Below are 18,705 nucleotides of genomic sequence, written 5' to 3'. Positions count from 1 at the left end.
TTGTGTGCTTTAATGTATAACGGCTGCTTTGATGTTGATGCTGTTTTCATGCATTATTACGGACTTGCTGATGCATAATTTTAGAACTGGATAATGAAGTCTTTTATACTCTGCTTATGTTTAGTGCATTCATTCTAGTATGTAAAGTGTTGTACATAAATGTATTTATTTTGATCTTGCTTGCAGTAGTTATTTTGCATGTCAGACTTATAAGATTTAAAAAATGGTCTAAATTACTGTTTTACTATGTCTTTTTATAGAGAGAGCGAGAGAAACATGATAATATCACAGTACAAAAATACCATGGTAGTACCATACTATTTTATAAGTGAAGATCTTCTAAATGGATGTTATTGAACTATCAGAGTGTATTTAGAAATGTGATGTCATTCCATCATTAATAACTTATTAGCACTTCACCGCTGACAAACTGATTCATTAGGGTTAAATTATACATGAACCATATCAGGCAGACGTCATAAAGAAAATGTTGGATATCTCACTATTTTTGAATATAGATTTGCCAATAGCTACATTTCTTTTCTTCATGTTTCTTCAGAACATTAGGAAAATATGGATTGTTTGCTAATGAATATATATGATGTGTATGACTGAATAAATGGATGGTAGTATTGAAATAGTGCTGATGATAAAAGCATCAAAACCACATGTCAGTGGCAGAATGATGTACATTACAGAGATGCAATTGTGCACTATATTTGCCTTTGTCAACAGTGGCGCAAAGAAACGTGTGTACATGCATGTTTGTTTGTTTTTACATGGATCAGCATAATGGCTGACTGTGTATTTGAAACAGTGTAAACTTGGTAATGTTAATATCCTTGGCATATACTGTTTGATAATGAAAATAGCACAGTAGAGCACATATACTGTCGGTATATGTTTCAAAAAATATTTCATGCTGTTCTGTATTTTTCTATTAGTGTTTGTACATCTTAGATTAGGTAATACTAGACATGACACTGTTTTTAAATTTAGCATTTGTCCCCCTCACCTTTCATTACATGTTTCCAATCTGCAGTCCAAGAGGTTATAAAGTAAATATACGCAGGGGCTATTACAGGCAAATCGATAAATCATTCTAATTATGCGGAGGCCTCTCTTGGGGCGACGTGACAGACTCAGACTCACACTGTGTCTAACACAAACACCGACCATGTGATCTCACATGCAAGTGAATCTCACGTCTGTCAAGAACATGCGTGATCGAAAGAGAATTAAGTACATATATTTTACATACAGAAAATAAGTCCTATTTTTTAGGACAATTCTGTTTTTAAATGCATTGTGAAATTCTCAATACCACCTGCAAAAATATTTCATAGTCATACTGTAAAGCAAAAGAGAGAGATTGTTTAAAACATATATTATATTCCTACAATTCAACATGCCTTGAAATGTGTAGTATTAGGCCTACTACTTGTATTTCTTTTGTTTTATTATATTTGTGTGTGTGTGTGTGTGTGTGTGTGTGTGTGTGTGTGTGTGTGTGTGTGTGTGTGTGTGTGTGTGTGTGTGTGTGTGTGTGTGTGTGTGTGTGTGTGTGTGTGTGTGTGTGTGTGTGTGTGTGTGTGTAAGACACATAATTATAAATACACTATATTGCCAAAGGTTTTGGGACGCCTGCCTTTACATGCACATGAACTTTAATGACATCCCATTCTTAATCCGTAGGGTTTAATATGGAGTCGGCCCAGCCTTTGCAGCTCTAACAGCGTCAACTCTTCTGGGAAGGCTTTCCACAAGGTTTAGGAGTGTGTTTATGGGGATTTTTGACCATTCTTCTAGAAGCGCATTTGTGAGGTCAGGCACTGATGTTGGACAAGAAGGCTTGTCTCTCAGTCTCCGCTCTAATTCATCCCAAAGGTGTTCTATCGGGTTGAGGTCAGGACTCTGTGCAGGCCAGTCAAGATCCTCCACACCAAACTCGCTCATCCATGTCTTTATGGAGCGACGCTTTGGGCACTGGTCGGTCATGCTGGGACAGGAGCCGTCCCCAAACTGTTCCCACAAAGTTGGAAGCATGAAATTGTCCAAAATGTCTTGGTATGCTGAAGCATTAAGAGTTCCTTTCACTGGAACTAAGGGGCCAAGCCCAACCCCTGAAAAACAACCCCACCCCATAATCCCCCCTCCACCAAACTTTACACTTGGCACAATGCAGTCAGGCAAGTCCCGTTCTCCTGGCAACCGCCAAACTCAGACTCGTCCATGGGATTGCCAGTCAGAGAAGCGTGTTTGGTCACTCAGAGAACACGTCTCCACTGCTCTAGAGTCCAGTGGCGGCGCGCTTTATCCCACTGCAACCCACGCTTTGCATTGCACTTGGTGATGTAAGGCTTGGATGAGCTGCTCGGCCCATTCCATGAAGCTCTACACACTGTTCTTGAGCTCATCTGAAGGCCACAGAAGTTTGAAGGTCTGTAGATATTGACTCTGCAGAAAGTTAACGACTTCTGCGCACTGTGACCCTCAGCATGCGCTGACCCCGCTCTGTGATTTTACATGGCCTACCACTTCGTGGCTGAGTTGCTGTTGTTCCAAATTGCTTCCACTTGTTTTGATACCACTAACAGTTGACCGTGGAATATTTAGTAGTGAGGAAATTTCACAAATGGACTTATTGCACAGGTGGCAACCGATCACGGTACCACACTTGACAGCATGCAGATTGTGGATTTTGAAGGATGTATGAAGCAGCCGAGGAACTGAAGTTGACATTAGCCATGCTAACATCTTTGGTATACAAATTGGTTGGCTCTATACAGTTTTGAACTTTGTTTTGCATTTGCAGTTTTGAGTTAACAAGGGCAGGAGAAGGAGAAACAGTTCTTTTATGGCTGGAAAATATACGTACTTTATGCCAAAACGCGTGACATAAACCTCCATCCTCAAGGGGGCGATAGAGTTGCCTTCAGATGTCTCTGCGGTTAATCTGAACGTGTTTTTCCAGATAATTAAAATGACAAATTACAAGATGCAGCGTGACATTAGATGCTTTTGTATTATTTGTAGCTCTTTCCTGTAGATTGCTTTTGATCAATGTGACAGGCTGCAGATTTTACGGAAGAGAATTTGTTTAATTTTGCACATGAAGAAATGGTTGTGAAAGGCGAAATCTGTTTGTAAAAGAAAAAAACGCATGCGTGATAATCTGTCAAATCTCATCAGACGTGCTCAACAAAGCACAATCAGTGACTTCAGTGTGCATGCGGTCGGGGGTCGCGACACACTCCCGAAGCAGACCTGATTGCATCTATTGATACGAGTAAGAAAGCCAGAAAGAAAAGCAGGAAAGCAGTAGACAAAAAATGGAATCAAGATTCCAAATGAGAGGGGGGAAGATGGGGAGGTGAGAAGGAAAAATGGAGAGGCAAGGTTTATTTTAGAGCATGTGCGTCTTGAGCAGGTGCTGCTGCGTGCTGAGAGTGTGTGAGGACAGTTTGAGTATCTGATCTGAGTCACACACAGATATGACTCACAAACCACACCAGTCCTTATTAACATAAAGAGAGAAAGAGAGAGAGGAGGGACGTCTGGGTGTCTTTTAACACCTTTTGCAGTACCTGGTGACAATCTCTTATGTAAGCTCTGTATTTCTGGTTTGTTAGTTCAGACTCATTGGGTGGCCCATGCAGTAAAATGGCAAACTCTGAGAATGCTGAAGCTCTTTTAAGAATAAACTGTAGTTCCAAGCCTTACAAAACGTTCCATGGTACAGTAATCATATCAGATCATAATATCAACTTTGGGAATTACAGTAGCATTTTAATATTTCGACTCCACTGAGAATGTTTTATTCTTTTGATACGCTTGAAAAAAGGCTAGTTCATACACATTTTTAGTTTTCAAATTTTTAGGAACGATTTTTAGAAACGGTTTAATATCATCACTAATAATGTTTTTATGTAATATTTTGTATTTTAAAGGGATTTAATGGTACTAAATTATATTTATGCAGTAGTTATAATGCATTTATTAACTTTCTGAGTATGGACCTGAAAATTTAATTTCCAATTTGAAGGCACAATGTGTAATATTATATTCAAATATTGAATATGTTTATTCAAAACAAAGGCGTAGCTTGATGACGCCTCGCGGACGAGCGCTTCCGCTTCTCCCACTCACGTGTGTGTAGGGGAACGCAGCGCTGTTTTATCATATTACACACATTTGAGTGTGTTAAAGTGATGTTATAATGCTACTCTGTGCGTTCACTCTGCGCTACTATGAGACACTTGTTCACACTGCAGTGAGCGAGATCATATTAGGTGGTAAAACATGGTACTCGTGGTAAATGAACAACACCAGATTTAAACAATAATGCTGCGTTCACATAGACGCGTCTACCGCGTTTATTTTGACGCGTGAACATTTTGAATTCATTTGCGCGTCTGCGGTGAATAGGACACACGTAGAAAGCGAAATAGACGCGCGTTCAAGGCGCTCCAGGAGAAATATGTCATAAAACACCTCTCTACCTCTTTTCATTTTCATTAAAAATATATATTAAGCATTAATAGCCACACAAATGTGGTCCAGGCAACTCCTACATTATCTTCACTGCATGTGTATTTAAATATCCTTAAAAAATAAAGTTATGAAACTTCTCTTTGCCCTCAGTCAAAACGATTTGGCAGACAACAAATGATAGATTCATGAGAGCAAAGATCGGCCGTTAGATCCACACAAGACGAACCACTACAGGACATCAGAGCCAGCATCAGGGGTTAATGAGCGCTGAACGCCCGGTGATCGCCTGGATCTCACAACTCCAAAAACACAAGATCATTTTTTTTAAACAGGCGCTCTCTTTATAAATAAACCACAGATTTGAGCTTTAAACAACTACATTCTCACCTGAAAAAGTCTTAAAACTACATTTTGTGACACAATAGTAGTATTTTTAAATTATGCACGGTTTCTCATCACGTCACTTTACCACGTGACAGCAGCGAGCAGGCTCCTGATTGGTTTACGCGGCGCGAATTGACGCCAAAGTTCCAATTTTTCAACTCGGGCATCAGACGCGAATTGGCTTCAAAGGCGTGAATGCACAAAAGCACCACTCGCGTGTAACGCGCATATCGCACAAGATGCTCAATTTGCGTCCAATTTGCGCCATTCGCGCAAACTGGACGCACGAATGAGGTGGATTTGCGTCCTTCGCGACGCGTGTCAATGCGCCTTTCCATTGACTTAACATTGAAATCACTCGCGCCAGACGCTCTATTCACGTTTGGTGTGAACGCAGCATTAACCGGCCCATGTCCTGGTTAAAATCGCTTATATGAAATATATATCCACCAAAACACATTTTATTCTAAAACTGTGAGAAAATCATAAATCTAAACAGGCTGTGCTCCAAATTTGATGGTTGATATCTCAAAAGAAGAGCTTTCAGTAACAATTAGTTTGTGTGTAGTATCAACGTTTTCCAATGTGCTTATTTTTGACCGCGAACCGTAAAAGTGTGACTATTTCTTAACCTTTTCGAATCGTGTGTGTGTGTTCACACAGCAAGTGCCAAAACCTTTATCATGTTTTGTACCATTCTGATGAAGTAAGAGCGTTAAATAGCCTACCATGGCATGGTACCATGTAAAAAAAAAAAAAGATAATACCATAGTGTTCTTTTCTACTTTTTTTCTAGGGAACAAAACTATTTTCATGTAATATACCATTGTACATCATGCCCTTACAAAAAAGACCATGGTATCAAATGCACAGATGTTTTTTGGAAATTTACCGTAGTACAACAATGGTAATTTCTGAACCATCCTGAGGTTATAAAAGTGTTTTTAATATTTTCATATGCTGTGGTCCATCATCTATTATCATCATGATACATATTTTCAAAGGGAAAACTCGATTTGAATGATTCATGGCAATTCCATGATACTTTTTGTTGGTGAAACTAGAATTAATCTGATTTGTGAATTGATATATTCAGTTTATCTCCGTTATACAAAAAAAAAAAAAAGTAGAATTGGCATATGAGTGAAGGAGAGAGAAGCAAAAAAAAAGTAATGTGGCTATATGAGAGACAGCACAACATGCTTGTCATACCAAAGCTGCTGACAAAGCACGGTAAAAATACTGTGGTGAATATATAGGTCAAGGGTACATTAGGTCAGGTTATCTGTTAATAGAACAAAGACAGAAATACAAAGTGACTTCAACCCATTCTAATATTAATGCTACATGGTAACCCATTATTAATAGAGTCCATGCATCATGTTTTGCCACAAAAAAAAAACTGCATTCATAACTTATGATGAGGCCGTGTCCAAAAACATAGTAGGCCTAATACCATGGTGCCTTTTTTGCATTGGAAAACTTCTTCGTTTAGTATGAAATATTACAAAAATCAACCATGTTTTTGCTGGTTAGCATAGGCAGAGACAATTAGCGATACAGCTGTGTGCTAACTCTGTGCTAAAATGCAGGGTTGGCTTGTTTACGAGGACCAAATAGAGCGTGAGGACACTAATTGTCTCATCCAAGCTGGTTTCTAATGATACCCAAGCTGTCAAACCACTACTGCTGTGTGCGCTAAAGCTAGTTGCGCTGACATGTCAATGAAAAGACTGACTGTGCAGGGCTAGCGTCATAGCACAGTGTTGATTAGCCCATTACTCACGGTCTGTTAATGAGACGACTGCGTTGAAGAAGAAATGATTCCATATGCAGTTCAATCTTTGCACTGATGCCCAAGTGAGATTAGACATGCGTTCAGGTTATAGAGTTGAATGTCGTGCTCGTTGCATTTATTATAAAGCACATTTATTGTAATGTTTTTTTCGATGCTAATAGCTTTATCATGAGTTGTTTATGTCTAGGACAACAGAGTCTTAATAGAGTTATGTAAACACAGAGCTACAAATGAGATGTGAGAGCTGCGGTGGAAGCCGAGATTTTCATTAACCCTTGTGCTGTGTTGAAAACCCAATAGTGTTCCCTGTGGCTTTATATCTCACAATTATGACTTTATATCTCACAATTATGACTTTATAACTCACAATTATGACTTTATAACTCACAATTTTGACTTTATAACTCCAAATTCTGACTTTATATCTCACAATTTTAACTTTATATCTCACAATTCTGACTTTATATCTCACAATTTTGACTTTATATCTCACAATTCTGACTTTATATCTCTCAATTCTGACTTTATATCTCACAATTATGACTTTATAACTCACAATTTTGACTTTATAACTCCAAATTCTGACTTTATATCTCACAATTTTGACTTTATCTCACAATTTTTACTTTATATCTCACAATTTTGACTTTATATCTGACAATTTTGACTTTATATCTCACAATTTTGACTTTATAACTCACAATTATTTTGACTTTATATCTGACAATTTTGACTTTATATCTCACAATTTTGACTTTATAACTTACAATTTTGACTTTATATCTCACAATTTTGACTTTATATCTCACAATTCTGACTTTATATCTCACAATTTTGACTTTATAACTTACAATTTTGACTTTATATCTCACAATTCTGACTTTATATCTCACAATTCTGACTTTATAACTCCAAATTTTGACTTTATATCTCACAATTCTGACTTTACAATTTTGACTATAATTCACAATTCTGACTTTATATCTTGCAAATGCGAGTTGTTTATATCATTCAGTTAAAACATTGTTTAAAAATACACCCTGTCCTAATTTAAAGAAAACAAGTTGACAAAAAGATTGAATCCAATATTTGGTGATAAAATAACATAATGAGTGATTTATACGTTTTTTTTGTAGGCCGGTCATTTGACTGGGAACACCACAAGTGTGACTTTGTGCAATTGTGCAAACTTTGTGCAAAAACATCATCCTGGTTAAACATTACTTGTATTATTTCATATTTTATGTAAAATTTACAAAATTACCCACAAATAACGCTATTTTCACTCAAAAACTGAGGTATGTAAGCTCAGATAAATAAAGCCTACGATCGATCAACTCCAAAAAGAAATATAAAACCGGTCCTAATTTAAAGAAAACGAGGAGGAATTTAATATTTAGTGATGATGTAGCACAATGAGAGATTTTCAAGCAATTTTTTATAGGCCGGTCATTTTTGACAGGGAACACCACAAGGTATGACAATGTGAAAAATTTTTTTTTCAAAAAGTATCAAAAATATTTTGGGAAGTTGTTAGACTGGGTTAAGTCAGTAAATTTTAGCCCAATGCAATAACATTAACTAGCATTTTTGGGCATGGGAAAATCCTCTCCGGGTCAAAATGACCCGAAAACAACATGAGGTTAAATAACAAATACATTTCAGAAATTTCAGGATGATTGCGGATCATTTGGTCTTGGAAGAACCTGATAAGATTGAGATTTACATATTTTGAATTTGATTTGATGTGATGTCGAAATCTCTTCTAAACCGCAGACAGACAAAAGTTCTTCATGTAATTCTATTGATGAGATTAACAGTTGCAATATTACTGAGATACTATTGTTATTCTCTTCCCGAGAAAAGCCATTTACGTCTCCGAATGAGTTAAATGCGAATTGTCTGAAGTTGTGAATGTCACAACATTACGAGATGCAACATTGGCCAGTCAGTGAAGCTTTTAATAAGCATTAATGTGAGTGTGTTGAGCTGCATTGTGAGCCAGTAAGTGCATCCAGCTGGTGGTGTTAGCGGTGATATAAGTGACGGTTTCTTTCCTCGATACACTCCTCCGTATGTGAGTCACCAAAAGCCAGAGGAAGCAGGAAGAGACGAGAACAACACCCAAAATGACAGTCGTTTTATTTTTGTCCCCAAAGACTCAGGGATCTTGTGTGGGAGCTAAAAACAAGCAAAGACATTCATGAGGCGGAAATATATTTATCGCATTTCTGATAATCCTTGAGCAATGAGGTGTAGAATCACTTTGAGTTTTCTAGGCCAGCTTTCACATTAAGGAAGTGCTAAATGGGTCCACCTTGGACTTATAAGGTTTTCTCTGCATTCTGAGCGGTTTTGAGTTATTGAGCGTCAAAGTTTTTGGATTCCATATAGCAAAAATGGGAATGGGAATATGGGAAGCAAGTCTCTTTAATACATGACAGAGACCCTAAACGTATTCTAAATGTACAATATCAAAATTTGTAAATGGTGATTTTTGGAACAGGTCAAATGCAGATCGATCCGTCTAATTAAAAAAAATCACTTTCCTCTTGCAATTATAAGGTTATATCTTGCAAAACATTACTGAAGCAACAATTGTAAGAAAGAAACACAAACAGTTTACTTACACTCTAAAAAATTCTGGGTTGTTTAAACCCAAATTTTGGTTAAATATGGACAAACCCAACTGTTGGGTTACAATTTTAATTTAAAAATCCTTAATTTAAAATTTGGTCCATATTTGACCCATTTGGGGTTTAAACAACCCAGAATTTTTTAAGAGTGTAAGTAAACGGTTTGTGTTTCTTGAAAATTGTTGCTTCAGTTAATGTTTTGCAAGATATAACCTTATAATTGCAAGAGGAAAGTGATTTTTTTTTAGAATTTGACAGTTCTATCTGCATTTGACCTGTTCCAAAAATGTTTTGAGTGTATCATTGGTTTTAAAACATAAAATTTGTATTGTTATATCATTTGTTTTAAAACATAAAATTAGTGTTGTTATAACACATTATAACATTGTTATAATGTGTCGACATTAATGAGAAAGTAAGTTAAATTTAATGCTATTTAATTCTTGAGATTTATTTAATATTTTAGGACGAATAATTATTTTCTTGTTCAAGTTAAGCATTAAGGCAGTGCTAAATATTGTGTCCAGTGCAGATGTTAATGTTAGGTAGGATTATGGTGGGAAATGAACCGCATTATTGCAGGTATGGCACCGTTAGTTTAAGTTTTTTTAGGTTCAGACAGAAAGCAGCTTCTGTAATACATCTGACCTGGACGTTATTCCACAGAAAGTGGGACAGGCTTTCTCTGATCAGTATGGATTGAAAAGTTTGCAGACAAACTTTGATGTTGGCTTGAGAAAGCCTATACAGAAAGTTTGAAGTAGTTTTAACAGTTTTAAGATTGAAGGTTTTAAGTTTTGGATGGATGGATGGATGGATGGATGGATGGATGGATGGATGGATGGATGGATGGATGGATGGATGGATGGATGGATGGATGGATGGATGGATGGATGGATGGATGGATGGATGGATGGATGGATGGATGGATGGATGGATGGATAGATAGATAGATAGATAGATAGATAGATAGATAGATAGATAGATAGATAGATAGATAGATAGATAGATAGATAGATAGATAGATAGATAGATAGATAGATATCGAAGTGCTGATTGGCTCACAAATAGAACCAAGTTGGACTTTGTAGATAGAACCTTTTTTTCTAAATAAAAAGTCCCAAAATGCATCCATCCATCTTTTTCACACTGAGGACAATTGAGGGACTCAAACACAACTATTACAAAAGGATGAAACATTGACTGATGCTCCAGAAGGAAACACAACGCATTAAGAGCCGGGAGTGAAAACTTTGAACAGGATGAAAATGTCCACATTGTTCTTATTTTGTTTAAATATTTTTTTTTTTAAATGATTTAGTACTGCCCTTCAGAAGCAACAGAAGATACTTACATGTTTCCCGGAAGACAAATTATTACAATTTATCTTGATCTTCAAATTCAAAAAGTTTTCACCCCCGGCTCTTAATGCATCGTGTTTCCTTCTGGAGCATCAGTCAATGTTTCATCCTTTTGTAATAGTTGTGTTTGAGTCCCTCAATCGTCCTCGGTGTGACAAGATGGATCTCCAAATCATACAGTCACTGCTGGAAAGGATTCAATTATGCAAAAGATGCTGAAAAACTGAAGGATTTGCAGGACCTGGAGGATTTTTCTGAAGAACGTTGGGCAGTTTAACTGCTCAGGACAAACAAGAGACTCAACCATCACAAAACACCAAAAACAGCCGTGGATCATCCAGAGAACGACACACAGTATTAAGAATCAAGGGTTTATACACTTTTGAACGGGGTCATTTGTATAAATTCAGCTATTTTATTGTCTTGTAGACTATGTTAACATATTTTATGTAAAATATATAATTCAGGCCATTACTAAATAAAAAAAAACATGCATTTTGTATGATCCCTCTTTTGTTAAAATCACATTTTCTCAGATTCTGCAAGAGGTGTGGAAACTTTTAAGCAAGACTTGGAAGTGTTTCTCCTCCCATTTAAACAATTGAGAAGCTTGTTTATTTTACTATCCTAACTATATGATTATATGTGTGTTATTATTTAAAATGAGCTCTCCGTGACCTTATCAGAACAGATCTGCGGTCCATTTTTTTGGGTCGGAGCACAGCAGTTATGAGCCACTATTATTCCTGCAGTAATCTAGTTGTTTAATGGTTAACCTTATGAAAATGTCCCGCAGATGAATACTCCTAATCACCATTTTATCAGCCAAGCAGTATAAATGAAACAGAGGATGTGCAAATCCAAGGCTCATCCTAAGTTTTCCCTCAGCACGACTCCTGCTTAAAATAGCTTGGCTTGCGGTTTGAGAACAGGCCTGTGTATCAATCAACAGAAGCGCGCACATGCACAATTCAACACCCGGTCTGCAAAAATAGATCATCACACCGAGTGCTGGCACGTTGTACAAAAATATTCCATGGCAGTGGAGAAGAGCATGCATTTGAAGCCGTTTCATCAGGATCTATAGATGTCTTTGAGCAGTTTTAGTGTTTGGGGTGCTTCTAAAACAAGAGACACACTCATGTGGGATGTCATGAGTGATTTTTGCATGGTTGCACGGTTGGACAGAAGTGTTTTTAGTTGGTCATAACCTGGCCACCTGTTATTCCACTGGGGAAATTCCACTAGCATGTTTGGGGTCATGGTGATCACCATGTGTATGTCACACCTCCCACCTCAGACTTCCTCTTCCCATTCATATAAAAGACCCTGGCGACCGGCAGCAGTGCCCAAACGGATTATAAACCTTGAGATTTGAACTTCGACAGCTTGCCAAGTCAGTCAAACAACCATGAGTACGGCTGCCGTTCAGCAAAACCAGCCTTTCAGCAGAGCCGTCAGAAAGATCAAGGTGGCTTCGACGGTGAACAGCCTGGCCAAAAGCTGGCAAAGCTGGGCGAATAAAAACACCGACAAGCAGGACACGATCCCAAGCGGCTGGATGCCCGACACCATCATTGAGGACGAGAAAGAAAAGCAGAAGAAGAAGAGTGAGATGAAACTCTTGGTCACACCTCGTGTGGTATCGGTGAATAGCGAAGACGGTGGGGACGACCAGATCAAGACCGTAACCGTGACTAAAGGCATCACGCCAAATTGTAACGAATACGAAAAAGACCTAGTGAACAGCCTCAAGGAGAAGATCAACACCAATCAGCTGACCTCAGAGGACACCAAAAACTTCCTTGGCAATGAATCTCCCACCAGGAGACGTTACTGTGGCTGGAAAGCTGGAACTAAGGCGTCCGGACGGAAAGAGGAAAAGACAATGGGATCCCGAAGTAGCAGTTTAGACACAGAGGACAGTGGTCTTGGGGAGGAAGCGTCTCTGAGCGACAACAGTGATCAGAATGAGAACGAACCCAAGAAACACTACAACAGACACAAGGTACGGTTATCTGTTTGGTTTATGGCATATGTTGACTGATTTGTTATTGGCAAGCAAAGTCTATTTTCACTAACTCCGCCCACAAGTGGTTAGATATTTTAGTTTTAGCACAAATAACATATTACTTGATACTTGATATTGTTATACTTAGAGCATCTACCTGTAACAATCGCATGACAAAGAGAATGAACTACAATAATCTTTAATCAAGAATACATTGAAAACGCAACCACATACAAACAATAACCGACATAGGACTAAACTGAACCAAGAGTATATAAGGGAGAATCAGGAAATAAATAAGATATGGCTGATGATAATTAATTGCAGAAACAAAACCAAGGAAACCGAAACAGAACAAAATGTAAAAATAAGGGTCGATAACCGTAACACTACCGTATTTTCAAGAAAATAAGTCACAGCTAAAGTTGCACTGGTTCAAAATTGCATTTTTTAGAGAAAAATCTGTCACATTTTATTATTACATTCGAAAATAATGTAAAATACCGTACAAACATTTTAAATGCTTTAAGCATGTATTTTAGTTGCCCTTACATTATATTTGATTCCATATTGAGATTCATATAAAAAAATGAAGTTCGTTCACAATTAGGTCAATAGCATGCATTTAGGAATCATTTTATAACAGTCCCAATGAAGTTCCTTGAAACGTGCAGCATTATTTAATGTGTTGACGTAATTTCCACTGAAACAGGAAGACAGGGTGGGACATATCAAGCAGCTCCTCCCCTTTTTTTCGGTTCGCGTCCCACTAACGTGAAACCAGACTTAATTCGCCCCAATGGAAAGCATATTTACACTGTCTGGATCGTTCCCTATCCCCTATATAGTGCACTATGTGCCATTCACCATGTAGAAAATAGTAAATGTGTGAATAAATGAGCTATTTTAGCCGCAGCTTCAGCATCTATTTATAATGTAGGGGGCGGGGCTTCAGATTCTAGAACGCATTTGATTGAACAGAAAATCAGTCATCAAAATCACTGATCCATATTAGTGGAAGTGAGAGACTGTGCTTATATCTTCTAAATACGAATTTTGTCATTGTTTTGGGGAGCACACTAGCTTATAGATAACAGTCAGTAAGGCTAACATATTCATACTTAAAGCAAAAAAAAAATTCAATTTTGATTTCATGGCGACTTTAAGTATAAGTGTGTACTGAACCAAACTAAAGTACTAGTTGTAATATTCTTTTGGACAGCCACAAGACACCAAAACATTACTTTGGTTATCACTTAAAAGTTTGATTTCACTAAAATTAAAACAATCATTTAAATGCGGTTGACGCAATTTTCCATTTTGTCAAATAAGATTTTCTTGGTTAAAAAGATATGAATCACTGAAAAAGTGTTAACATTATTTGAAACTACAGATTTATCCTGTAAATAATATTCACAGTCTATATATACTGTCATTGCAGCACAATGTTCCATCATAAACTCAAAAGCTGCAATGGAATATATGTAAATAAAAACAGTGATGGATCTTTTACATCTGACCTTCAAAACACAGCATGCTTACCCCCAACTTGATGAGTGAGATCCATCACAGCTGTGTCACCGTGGTATTTGATTCACCATCTTGCGTTTCACAAGACGCATTTGCACCGGTTCAAATGGCGCCCTTGTGAAATAAGTGGCCCTTGAAGATATCATGGCAAATATGTAGCAGTAATGCTCAGGCATGTCACACTGCAGTGTTATGTGACTGTCTGGTGACAAGCCAGGTGTCTACACCTCAAACAAGACCTGAATAATAGATTATTGTCAACAGATGAGTTTTAAAGGCAACAAGAAATCAGTATGTACTAGGGGTGGGTGATCTTCCCAAAATTTCACATCACGATCTTATAACAAACAATCACAATCCACGATCTGAATCACAATCTTCCCAATTTTGAGATGTACTATGGAGAAGATCCAGACTGGAACACACAGACTTCTCTATTTCCACAATTTAGAACAATCTTGCATTAAAGGCACAATATGTAAGATTTTTAGATTAAAATATCCAAAAAAACAGAACAATGTTATTTATTGTGTTGACTTGTGTACTTGCATTCTCGCAAATGTTTCCAAGAATATTTAAATCCAGAGAAATAACCAATTTTAACCAGGATACGGACCGTGTGTCTCATTAGCAATCGCTCCAGTGCCTCGTTCAGCTCCACCTGCTTCATACTACAGTAACGCTAATAAATCTTTAAAAGATGAGCTCATTGATGAATATGATTTCTGCCCGAGTCCGGTCGGATTCTTTTCCACCGGCTGTAGAGGTGAAGACAACAACTCCCTTGATTCCACAAGGCTTCATCAAGCTACGCCTTTGTTTTGAATAAGTGACCTCTAGTGGTGAAAATTACACATTGTGCCTTTAAACAGTAAACTTTAATACACTGCATAGTCTTCTCTGTATGAATTAAATATACATTGATTCTTAATAAAACTACTAAAGTTATTCAGTCAAGAGCAGTGAGTGATTTTGTCTTTTTTAACATTAATGACACAGACAGCATTAGGCTTTAAGACCGAATGCATGGATCTAATACAATGACACACATCTGATTTCTTTCCCAACTGTTTATTTGCTTAATAACTGACTGTCTTTATGTAAATACTCGCCTGAAACCCCAAGTGTTCGTCTGTGTTCTGCTCCATTTGGCATATTTATATAATGAAAAAAGTTTGGGATTCTGCTTTGAATTAATAACTTAAAATAATCTCTGCGTTTGCGTTCCCCGAGAAACTTTTGTGTACCCCCATTGAGAAACTTTGCACATTTTTAAAAGTTTAAAAGTAAAAACTTTCTCGGGGGAACGCAAAACATTTGTGAGAGAACGCAAAGGCATTGACATAATTTTCCCGCTCATCTCATGAATTGTTTTCTCCATAAAAATCTGTTTATTAAAGATTAGAAGCTTTTATTATTTATCATTTAATTTTCAGTGTTGACTTTTATTATCCAAACTCGTCCATTTTTTTTATTTTGCAGCACCTCTTTTTTTTGTATATAACATAAAATTGATGTGGTTCTCAATAACATTGCCATTTCTGCTGTTTTCAGATTAAAATATCCACGATGAATGACCTGAAGAGCAGATGGCAGCAGTTCGCTCAAGAACACATCGCGGGTCAGAAGCTCAACCCTTTCAGTGAGGAGTTTGACTTTGAGCACGCCATGGCTATTCGACTCCAAAAGGGCGACGCAGGATATGGCCGGCCCAAAGAGGGATCCAAAACAGCCCAGCGTGCCGATCGAGCCCAGAAACACATCCATCGTGAGATGGACGAGATGTGCTTTATCATTCGCGACATGGGCCAACGCGATGAAGAGGGGCGTATCTGCATCTCCTTCGGCCGCCTGTTTGACCGCTACGTTAAAATCTCTGATAAAGTCGTGGGGATTTTGTTGCGCTGTCGCAAACACAAGATGGTGGACTTTGAGGGCGAGATGCTCTGGAAGGGCCAGGATGATGACATCATAATCACGTTACTGGTTTAATGTTCTGGAAAGCTGCTATGCTAAAATAGATCTAACCATAGCAGTGTCAGGGGTGTAACTTATTTTTTTCAGTAGCTAAGTTTTCAAAATAATGTAGATTTTCCACTAAAAACAAGTAATGGTTCCACTTAAACAAAAGGTTACATTGCTGCTTTTTATGTATTGCAAAAGCTGCGCAAATCCCCCCCAAAAAAGGTTTTAATGCTATTTATTTTTGCCAGAAACATTTTTAAAGGATAGCTTGAGTTGAGTGTATTGAACTACATTAAGGGCACTTTCACACCTGAAAGTCCACACCAAGGTCCGAACTGTTCATGTTCATGTTTTGATACATTTTATACATTCGGTTAGTTTTGGTTTGGTTTCACATTGCAATTATGTGAGCGCACTAAAGAACTTTACATGACACACTTGCGTCCTGTCGTCTTCATCTATGTGGGCGGCATCTGGACATTGATTGGTTTGTAAACAAACGGCGTCTGACGTCAGCGTCTTTGACAAGATGAATGAACGGACGCATATCGTTGTCACTAGTGAACAGTGCACATTGCTTGACTATTTCTTTTCGAATTCTTTCATTTAAAAGTGGACATTTCAAGCTTTCTATACACATATTTCTCATGTCTGTGAGGCTGAGTTTGGGTTTATTTATGAGACGTGTTCAAGAGCAATGCAATTGATCGCTAACGGCGCCTCCATGTCACGATTACTGTCTGCTATAGACTATTTGCTTCTTATTTATTAAATCCAGGCAATTGGCTGATGAAACATTGATTAAAATTAAGATACAATTTATACAAAACTAAATTCACTTTAAAGAAAGGCTTTCTACAAAACTTAATGAAGTGGTTAAAATCATTTCTGACCTTCTGTCTTCTGACATACTGCACATCTTTGCACTTTTCATAATCAATATAGCCGAGATGAAATTTAAAAATAACATTATAATATTTAAACATAAGCAGGAACTTCCTGTAAATGGTCTGAAAGTCCGAACCATACAGAAAATGCTTTCACGCTAAATAAACGAACAGAACCTTTGTTCAGTTTGATCCGGAGCGAGACTACCTCTTATCGTCGGACCAAATTTGGTCTGGACCGTGGTCCGGGGGAGGTTTCACACCTCTAATTTTGACTCGGATCAAACTGAAAAGTCCGAAAATCCGGACCAAACAAGGTAGGTGTGAAAGGGCCCTTAGAAGCTATCTGATTTCAAATTAGCCTCTATTACACTATTTATAATTTTATTTGGCAGGATGAAATAGTAGAACCTTGAGAGCGTGTCTGATGAACTCTCTGAGAGGAACATGTGCTCTTCTGGTTTAGTTTTAGTGGTGAGGAGCATGAGCGTCATTTTTGAGATGGTGAAAGGGCGACTCCTCGCTCACAGTTTACACGAGGGAGCGGATGCTTCTCATGTCTGTCTCCTCACGCATCAAACATCAGGCGTCCTCTGAATGCTGAATCATGCCTTGATATCATGTTTTGGAAATAATCTCATGTTTCAGACTTTTACTTCAAAGACAAATCATGCTGGCCCTGTGAGAGCAGAGTTAGGGTTTCTTTTATGTTTTTGCACAATTATTGATTCCTCGGAATAATTTGTTCGTTTGCGTCTATTTTCAAGCATTAGCTGTTGTTTTGTTTGTCACTTATTTTAATAACCTCTTTCAAAATGAAAGCATGATTGTCTTCTTACAGAAGGATTTGTTATAAATATTTGAATGTGTAGTATAAAAAATTATTTATTTGATGTTGAAATTATTCTTCTGTCAATTAAGGATGAAATAAAACCACAAAAATACAACATTGCCTTATAAGAGGATGTCTCACTTTTTTCATTATTTGTAGGTTGTATAGGCTTAATAGATTAATATATTAATAGATTGTAAATACATTATATGTTAATATATTAATATGCTATATTAATAAATAAATATTATATTAATAAATAAGATTTTTATTTGATATATATTTAAATAAAAAATCTTATTTATTAATATGTTACATTAATAAATAGGATATATAATGTAAATTATATATATATACACATTATATATCCTATTTATTAAACTAATATATTAATAAATAATATATAATATAATATATAATAACAATAATAATCATTGTTATAATAATAATTGTATACAATACAATAATAATGATTATTATTTTTATTATAAAATTGCAAAAACATATTTTAGGTTTAGGGTTGAGTTGAGATGTGCGTGCGTGTGTGTGTGCGTGTGCATGTGTGTGTTTCAGGTAAACCCTACATTATGGGGACCCCCTTATATTATGTCCCCACAATGATGGCAATTTCCAAAATATTTGTCTGGACATTTTTGAGGAAAACGGCTTATAAATCATATAAGTAATGTTTTTTGAAAATGTAAAAATGCATAGTTTTCTGTGATGGGTATAGGTTTAGGGTTAGGGGATAGAATATACAGTTTGTACGGTTTAACAATCTATATTTTGATGGAAAGTCCCCATAAA

The 18,705-nt window shown here is 37.0% G+C and overlaps 1 protein-coding gene across 1 annotated transcript; it reads left to right on the top strand.

Annotated features, from left to right (window-relative positions):
* The first annotated feature begins 11,714 nt into the window (after positions 1-11,714).
* On the top strand, positions 11,715-18,024 carry abraa (actin binding Rho activating protein a). The gene is made up of 2 exons (XM_079840964.1): positions 11,715-12,681; positions 15,769-18,024. The coding sequence occupies exons 1-2, from the start codon at positions 12,085-12,087 to the stop codon at positions 16,204-16,206; spliced, it is 1,035 nt and encodes a 344-aa protein (XP_079697090.1). The 5' UTR covers positions 11,715-12,084; the 3' UTR covers positions 16,207-18,024.
* The last annotated feature ends 681 nt before the right edge of the window (positions 18,025-18,705 follow it).

Source organism: Gobio gobio (genome assembly GCF_949357685.1).
Source record: "Gobio gobio genome assembly, chromosome: 17".
NCBI classification, from domain to species: domain Eukaryota; kingdom Metazoa; phylum Chordata; class Actinopteri; order Cypriniformes; family Gobionidae; genus Gobio; species Gobio gobio.
This window is presented reverse-complemented; position numbering and strand designations above follow the sequence as displayed.